The sequence below is a fragment of the Hydra vulgaris genome, chromosome 08 (genome assembly GCF_038396675.1).
Source record: "Hydra vulgaris chromosome 08, alternate assembly HydraT2T_AEP".
Classification (NCBI taxonomy): domain Eukaryota; kingdom Metazoa; phylum Cnidaria; class Hydrozoa; order Anthoathecata; family Hydridae; genus Hydra; species Hydra vulgaris.
Window position 1 is genome coordinate 66,112,501 of NC_088927.1, and position 10,000 is coordinate 66,122,500.

Consider the following 10,000-nt stretch of genomic DNA (forward strand, 5'->3'; position numbering starts at 1 on the left):
CAACACCAATAATATGACACCAATAATATTATTAAATACTTAATATTATGTTATCATCATTAAGTTGCGCACACTTTGCAAATGCGTGAAAAATTGTTTTGAATTAATAAAAAATTGATAAAATTCAATAAGCATATTTGATATATCTAATTATTATATATCTTATTAATTAGAATAAAAGTTATTTGAAAATAAAACTACCTTATAATTTAATAAAAAAATATTTGAATAAAAAAAAAAGAATTGAAAACAAAACTGGCTTATTCATAGCCAACAACATGGGTTTTGAAGTGGAACCATCTATTTCTAAAAAAAAGTCCTCTACATCTAGAATTTGAAAAAAAAAAAAAAGGTTCTTTAGAAAAAAAGTGGGTGAGAATAGGGGGGGGAGGGGAAGGAAGCCCTCGCATTGTCAGCCCTGTTATTTGACATACCTCTTAAATTAGACATTGGTCATTAAATAAAGAACTTTTTTTTACGAATTATAATTTTTTTAGGGTTTGTTTTTCTACTAAATGATACTGGAGTTATTGAGATACCAATTCGAAACAAGTATAATGAAATTGAAGATAATGATATGATTTGGATTGGTGGAAATGCAAGTTTGCTTTGTAATGAAACGGTATCAAAATCAATTCAAGACTTTGGAACAATGATTGGGAATACTGTTACATTCTTAGCCAATGCAATTAGTAACATTGATTTTTTTATATCAATTTTTATCTCGAAGCCATTTGAGTATTTAGTTCCATTGCCTTCAAGTTCTGGATTATTTAACATAACTGTTAATGCTTCTAATAACATTCCTTCATTTCGGCAACTTACTTTTTCTTTAAACAACCAGGTTAGACTAATTTATTTATTTAAATTTTCTTTAAAAATTTAACAAAACATTTTCTTTTTTAGAATTTGTTTAAAAAAATAATTTAATTTCTTTTTTTTAATTTTATTAATTATAATATGAGTTGAAATAACAAAGAAGTCAGTTAAAACAGTTAAACTATCTTTAATAAATAGGAGAGTTTCATGCACATGTAAATACATGCAAAAAATAAATGCCATTGGTGTAGAATTCTTTAGACAAATGTGCTGCTATGGTATCTCTTTGTTGTGAAATCTTTGTGCAAACTGCTGACTAGTGATTAGAGCAAATAATAATTTATTGACACATAGATGGGTAAGTGGGTGAATGATGCACACTTTCCAGCCAAGCTTCAAAATACAAACACTGAGGTTGAATTTTTTTCCCACTTTGCGCAGAGGTATTGTTTTTGCTTGCTAAGCAGTGCGTATTTAATCTTAGACTACTTTAAAAGCACCAAGTTCAATTCCATTAATCTGCTTGATCTGAGTCAATCTTAAATTTGAAGTTGTCATTACAAAAGTATTAAAAATGTTTTAACTGTTTCCACAGACACCAAACCCTGACCTATCCAATTGCATATGTTTGATTTGATTACTTCATGACCTGATTAAAATTTTTAAAGCAGGGAATGCCAGACAAATTTTTAAAAAAGTCTTTGTTTTGGTATTTACTAAAGTTTGCAATTCAGAAATTTCCGTTGGTCTAAAAAGTTGATAAGTATTATACCCTATATATACTTATATAAACTTGAAGTTTCCAGAACTTTTTAAGAAAAATTGTTTATTACTTTTTAGCCGACCTAATAGAAAACAGAATAAAACCTCAACTGGTTATCATTTTCAACCAATTTGAGATTTAATTTAATTTTTTACTGAATATAGGTTTATTTACTTCAACCTACTAGTCTGTGTTTTTTAACATTTTTGAGTTTTTAAGATTTTTTAATAAATCAACATTAACATTAAACCAATAAAAGACAAATCTGGTGTCATACCGAAACAGACTGCTGCCTGAGGCATCATATATATTTTTGAAGAACTTTTTTCTGATAATATTAGGAACCCGTCTGATGTATAAGGGTCTTAAGCTACCCCCGAAAACTACCCTTTTTTTTTTAAATTTTAATTTCAGTATTATTTTATTATATAGAGTACATTTTGAGCGATTGAGCAGATTTTTACAATTTTCGTATATATATAAAACATTTAAATAAAATGTGTAAATATATATATATATATATATATATATATATATATATATATATATATATATATATATATATATATATATATATATATATATAAAAGTGAGGTTGGCAGTAATTTGCCAACCTCAATCTTTTAGAGGTCAACATCAGGTTTCAGAGATTTTAAAATTAGGTTCAGTTATTGGCCACCCAACAATGTCACAAAAGCTTAAGTATGGGTGCTAGACCTGTATTTTTGCAGATTGTTTAAATAAGAAGTTTTTAGAAAACCTAGCCTAAATGTGACAATAATTTTTCATACAAGGATCAGTACTGAATTTATAGATGTACAGAATGTTATTATCATTGAAACCTTAAATTTATTAAATTATTTATTAAGTACAAATTTTTTAAATGTTCAGAAAAAAATACTTAAAATAGATTTTTTTTTAAACATTTTTAAAATTTAAAATGTTGTAATTTAAAGTAAATTTTCTTTAATACTTTGTCGGGAAAACCTTGGCATTGATTACTGCTTGACAGCTACAAGGCATTGAGTACGTCAGCTTCATAATCACATTATTTTTTCTCGTTCTTGTTTCAGAATTTTAAATAAATCATATTTACTTGTTGATTTTTGACCTGAAATTTGTTGATCAAGGTGTTCCCATAGATGTTCAGGTTATTAAGGACTTTCCGAAGACCATTCCATTAATCAAGTTTTTTTGGTCTTTTACAAGGGTTGAAGTGTCCAGAGCACATTGTCCTGCTAAATTATCCATCCTCGAGACATTTTATCTTTAGCATGGGTAGCATAACATCCTTAATGATATCTTCGTACATATTTTTGTCCATTATGCTATCAATCAAATAGAGAGGACTGACACAATCTCTATTGAAGCAACCTCAGACTATAACATTTCCACCTCCGTGCTTTACTGTTGGTAACTTGTATTTATGATTATTTCTATGGCTTTTTGGTTGATAAACATACTTAATACCATCAGATGCAAATAACATAAACTTCAAATGTTCATTAGCAAATCTCAAGCATGCTTTTTGATTCTTTATAGAAATAAAAGATTTCTTAGTGGGATGTCTTCTAAATAGATTTGCAGACCTCAAACAGTGCTTGGTTGTGCCAACACTACATTTTACATTATAAAATTCTTTCATTTCAGCATTTAACAAGGCAGCATTTTTGCATGGATCATTTTTTGCTGCACAAATTAAAATTTTATCTTGTCTTTCAGATGTAATTCGAGGCCTTCCTAACTTTAGAGAGATTTTATTGTTATTTCTTTCCTTATATCTTTTATATATATATCTGCTACTGTTGATTTTTCTATACCAAACTGATCCGCTATGTCTTTTGTAGGTTTACTTTGTTCAATTGCATGAAATACCGCTTCTTTGACAGCTAAACTTGTATATTTGTTTATTTCTTGTTTATAACTTGTTTATTTTCGCTTTATCATTTTAAAAATTTATTCAAAACATTACTATACATTTTATTTACCGTTTTTAAACATCAAATAAAACTCAACAATATATATATATATATATATATATATATATATATATATATATATATATATATATATATATATATATATATATATATATATATATATATATATATATATATATACATATATATACATATATATATACATATATATATATATATATATATATATATATATATATATATATATATATATATATTACATATATATATATATATATTAGTATACTTTTATATATTAAGTTTATATATTAATATACTTTTATATTATGATTATATTTTTAAACTTATAGATTCCTGTTAGCAATTTAAACTTTGCGTATATGAAGCCATTTTCTAAATTTATAGCTGGATATAAGCTTAATAGTTGGATACTCTTTAAAGCTGTTATAGACAATGGAACAGATGTTTTATACGTGTTCAATATTCCAAAATTAAATTTTACTGCAATTGTTTCAACTGGAGAAGTTAGTTTTAAGCCAATTTCTTCCGGTAGTTTTTCAAAATTTTTTTAACTAGAAGCATGTATATATCTTTTTTGTATGTATTAGATATACTTATGTACGTATATACTTTTTTTTTTGTGAATTTATTGAAGATAAATAATCCCTTGGTTTTTATGTCTTATATATTTTGCGTCTATGTTTTTTCAAATATTTATCTTGAAAAAACCAAAAAAAGTTTATCCTAATCCAAAAAATTGTTAAATTTAAAAAAAAATTCTGTTAATTTTTTTTTAAATGTTGCATTTTTTTCAAACTTTGAATAAAAATTATTTATTTATTGTTAAATCTTTAAACAGATGAAGCTAGTGAATTGTATTACATAAAAAAATAGATTTATCTATTATTGATCTATTATTGAGTTGTTATTAGGCTGTTATTGATAAAATTTTAGAAAATGACAAAAAATGAAAGCTTTTTTACTGTGTAAGAAAAAAAGCAGTGGATTGTAGCCAAATCAGGCTAAAAATTGTGAGCATATCTTTACTTTAGGCATTCATTTATATACAAGTCCATGTTGAAAGTTATGCAAGTAATGCATGGTGTACTTTTCAAGCTACAGGACCAGGTTGTTTACCATTAAAGGAACTTGGGAACATATTTCTCAGTTTTAATATACTTGAGTTCTTTGCAACCTTTTGAATGATAAAAGTATTGCTGGCCTTGCAATTGTTGAAAGTCTTTTTTGCAATCATGAAGTTTTTTTGGTTTAAAAGTTTATATAGCTTTGAATAACGAGTTGCTTTAATTTCCCATCAATGGATTGCATTGGTGTTTTTTTATGATATGCTTTATATTCTTGATATCTGAGTACTTTTCCTATCAATGCTTGCACAAATTTTTTTGTAAGATCTCTTTGTGATTCACATGGATTTGCTTTTATAGATCGAATGATAGATTTTTCTTTATATTTATCTTTAAATCCATTCCACTTTTTCCACTTTTTTCCTTCTAGCTTCACTTTCATTAGATTCAATCTATTTATATTGCCACAAAATAAGTCAAACTGAGGATCAAGCAACACCAGTCAATTTTAAAACTTCAACATGGCAATGAAGAATTTTAATGAAAAACTTTTATTTTAATTTTAAAACTTCAACTTGGCAATAAAGAATTTTAATGAAAAATTTTCAAAACCTTTTTTTTGATTTAATATTTGTTTACTCATTTTAATTCGATATCAGTATTGGGTTATTATTATATTGGGTTATTTGTATATATATATATACATATATATATATACATATATATATATATATATATATATATATATATATACATATATATATATATATATGTATATATATATATATATATATATATATATTTATATATATATATATATATATATATATATATATATATATATATATATATATATATATATACAAATAACCCAATTTTTATTTCTTTTATTACTTGTTATTATTACAATAAACAACATCACATTAGCTTCTGCATTCAAAATTTTTTTTTTTAATTTGTTGAGTTGTTTTTGAGTAACTAACAATTAAAGGGTGCTTAATTTCATTTTGTTAAAACGATAAGATCATTTCCTCATATTATTTTCTTATTTTTATTTGGCTAATATTACACACCTAAACTGATTATATTAATAACGACATTAATTATAATCTTGTATTCATATTATTTGTTTTAAGTAATGAATTCTACAACTAAAATATTAAAAATCAAAAAATTTAGGTATTAGTAAAAAGAAGTTTGATTATGTTTACACCATCTAAAAATGGAAAATAATACTTGCAAATTGTTTGTTTAAAACAATGGTAAAAATGATTTTACTAAAATAATAAACAATTAGTTTTTAACAAAATAAAAAGTATTAGGGGTTATACAATAATAAAATTTACAGATTGTGATGCCGCTATATTAACTGAAACAGCCACAAATTTAACTTTATTTAATGAGATATTGAGGTTAGTTCAAATCACTCTGCAACTGGTAACATGTAATTTTGTACAATATGGAACTGGCAAAGCTTTTTAGCTGTGGTGAAAGCAATAAGAAAAAGCAAGTATGAGCACATAGACATTTGTCATCTTCTTAATGATGCTATTGAAATAAAAATACTCAGTCTTAATTTGCAAATCAGCAAACCAAAAAACATTTGGTTGTAAAAAAACTGCTTTAACTCTTCCATAAATTATTTGAATTAAGTTTAAAATAGAAACTTGGAACCACAATCAATGGAAAACAAAAACCACAAAAATGTGCAAACAAATTAAAACTTTTTTTTTTAATATTCAGAAAAGTATTGAAAACATTATATTAAGTATAACTTATTTTTCAGCCCTTCATATGGCTTCACAAATGAAGTAACAGACAGTTGCATAATTAAGCTATAGAAAAGTTGCATAATTAAGCTATAGAAAAGCTAAAAAACATGAATATATAAAATAAAAGATCAATACAAAAAATATAAAAATACATAAAATTAAAAATAATCAAGTAAAGTATAAGCAATTCGGTAGTGGTGTAGTGGTAAAGCGCTCGCTTCATAAGCAAGAGGTTCTGAGTTCAATCCCCACCACGTCCCTGGTAGTACCGCGCTCAACTTGTTTCTCCGCGCAGCGGCCTTGTTCGACGAGGTTCGTGTTTTGGAGTTATAGAGTTGAGAGAGGGTTATAACCACTATTAAGTAGCCTCCTCATCTGTAGTGGCCTTCTTGGCCTTGAGGAGGTGAATAACAAAACAAAAACAAAAAAAAATTCAAAAAATAAAGTAAGTCAAATAGTTATAAAATCGTTTGTTAAAGTTGAAATATTTTTCAATATTGATTTCAATTCAGGAATTTATTTTAAATTAGTAAATTTAGTTATAAAATTTTTAAATATTATAAAATTTGATTTTATTTGTGAAAAATTTATTTTTAATACTGTTTATTTTCTACTCATAGAATTTATTAACATTTATTGTAATGTAATATACATTGTAACATTGTATGATAATGCCCCTATAAAGATAAATAAATAAATATAATTTTTGTATATAAATTTTTTCTTAAGGTGTTTTCACTGTGTATTTGACAGCAGGAAACAAGTTAAACACTCTAAACACTTCAGTTGATATTGCAGTTTTGTCTGAAATAAATGGTTTAAGTTTGGCTGTTGATAAAAGTTTAACAAAAGATGTTGATTTTATCACAAATGTTACAATATTTAATGGCACCAACATGCTGTTGGTAGTTGATTTTGGTGATGGATCACCTGTTATAAAGAAAGAAAATATTAATGCTGCTGGTGTGAATGGATTATTTTTTCCTATAACATATAAGTAAGTTTTTTGGTTTTTTTAAATATTTTGGCTTATTAACTGTGACAAATGTTGTGTTATGCAATTTGCAGCAGTTTTCTCTAAAACTAAAATAAACAACTATATAATTGTAAATAAAGTTAAAGGCATTAGTTTAAATTGTAAAGTTTAAAGTATAGTTATTTAAATAGTATTAGTAAAAATATTATAATAAAAGATATAGTTGAAGTTAAATAATTAAAGTTGGGTGAAAAAAAGTTTAAAAAAATTATTGATACAAAAATACTAATAATTGTAGTAGCCAACTTAAAGATGTTTGGACATAAACCTAACATTACATTGCTGATTCATGCTAGGTTCATGTTAGGCTTCACAAAATTGACCTTTTATTTAATATTGTTTTTTATGACTTAATTGTATAAAAACTGCCTAATATAAAGCAAACCAACCAATTGTTTTCAACTAATCAAAAACATGTTTTTACCAAAATCATTATAAGTCAAAAAATTAGTCATAAACATAACAAACTTTGAACAAAAAGTAATAACAATAAATAAAAAAATAGACTAATACTCAAACTTCATATTAAAGTCTTAGAAGTTATCTAACAGTAATTTATCTTTTATTGTTTTTTAACACCTCTTTTTATAGTATCTCAATAATAGGATAAAAATGTAAGTGACCTGAATAAAATATCAACAGTAGCATAAAAAAACTATAATTTTGTTATAGTTTTATAATTATAACTTTATTTTTTTAAGTTTAAAATTACTTCTAGTTTTTTTATTATTTTTCTAGTTTTAGTTTTAATTTAATTCAATTTTTATTTACTTAATTTACTTAGATTAATGCAAAATATCACTGCTTTTAAATATAATCGTTTCAAATATTCTACTAAACAAAAAGTTTTACTAAATATTAACATAAAATTTTTTTTACTTATTGCAAAATTCAATATTAAAGTTTTCAATTTTGTTGTTAACTTATTTGTAATAAACTAAATGACTGTATTATGTTTTATTCCTTTTTTTTTTTACGTTTTTCATTTTTCAGCATTTTAAAATTAGATTTTTTTAAATTTTTTTTAAATTTTTTTAATTTAATTTATAAAAATTAAAATTTAATTTAATTTTTTAATTTAATTTAATAATTTTTTAATTTAATTTAAGAAAATTTAAACTATTTGATAGCTGTTAAGCATACAACTACTTCGCCTGCTCATTAAAACAACTCACAAAACTACAATTTTTGTTATTATTATACATTATAATAATAATGTATAATATACATTATTATTGATAAACATAATAATAGTTATTATCCATTGTAAAAATAATGCATTAATAATAAATATAACAATATAACAATAATGATACGAGTTATATATTTAAAAGTACTTTTTTTTTTAGATATTCTGTGTGCAAAGTGTTTACAATCAATGTTTTTGTAGGAAACACTTTTGCAAATGGGATCAAAACAGTCAATAAATCACTATCAAAATCCACGAATGTCACAGTTTTTTGCCCTTTGTCTCCTTTAAATATTTCAACAATGCCCATCAATTTAAGTAATGGAAATGTTCTATTGTCTCTGAACAAAAATATCATCATTAACGTGCATCAATATTCAGGTTCATATATGTTATACTCAATTGATTGGGGAGATGGTGATTCTATTCTTAACGATCAGACCATGAATGAAAGTCCTGTTTCATTTCAAGTACAGCATATGTATAAAACTGAAAACAGATATAATATCTCTATATCATGTAAGAACTATATGCAGAGTGTGAATTACTCAATAATGGTTTTAGTTAGAAATTGTTCAGCACCAGAGGTTTCTTTTTATTATGGAACATTCTTAAATCCAATGATCATCATGCAAAGTATTGGGGCAGATTTAACTGCATTTATTGATAATGCTAATTCATTTTGTATAAACAAAAATTACAGTTTTAAATGGAATCTTACAAATTATTCAGCAAAACCCATAATGGCACAAGATGCCATATCGATTGTGACTCATTCTCAACAAACAATTACTTTTAGAATTAAAAAAAAAGCGCTTTCTGTTGGTCTTTACATATTTTCAGTAGTATTTAACTATGGTGTTGATACTTCTGTTTATACTGCATTCTTAAATCTGGTTTTTTCATCACTGTACATAGATATTGAGAATGGACTTTTCAATTCTATTGCATACAAAAAGAAAATTGGAAATGAAAGTTTTTATCAAAATTTCACAATAAGCACAATGTCCAGTTATGATCCAGATGATCCAAATGCTGGAATACAAAATATCACTTTTAAATGGAGATGCAAAATAGCTAGAAATTTTTCATATGCCATAGAAGTTATGGAAAATTTCACACTTCTGAATTTAACATATCAAAGTGATACATGTTTTAGTCAACACTGGAATAATATTCTATCTTTAAATCCATATATAAATTTTAGTACACTACAATTTCTAGAAGGTATAAGTTATCATTTTGAAGTTTGTGGGACTAAGTATATAGGAAAAGATGTAGATTCAAATGACATACACAAGACAAGTTGTTTCACTCAAGAACTTCTCATTTTGGCTGCTGATCTTCCAGTTGTTACTGTGAGGTAAGTTTGAATGTTGTACTATTTTTATAACAT

At 24.9% G+C, this 10,000-nt stretch overlaps 1 protein-coding gene across 7 annotated transcripts in view; it reads left to right on the plus strand.

Annotated features, from left to right (window-relative positions):
- The window catches only part of LOC105848477 (uncharacterized), a 190,151-nt gene that overhangs the window by 76,014 nt on the left and 104,137 nt on the right, over positions 1–10,000 (plus strand). For all 7 annotated transcript variants that reach the window (XM_065804192.1, XM_065804194.1, XM_065804191.1 and 4 more), the window contains 4 exons: positions 498–844; positions 3,873–4,071; positions 7,109–7,376; positions 8,765–9,967. In XM_065804192.1, coding sequence (XP_065660264.1) covers positions 498–844; positions 3,873–4,071; positions 7,109–7,376; positions 8,765–9,967 — 2,017 coding nt within the window. The remainder of the gene's footprint in view (positions 1–497; positions 845–3,872; positions 4,072–7,108; positions 7,377–8,764; positions 9,968–10,000) is intronic.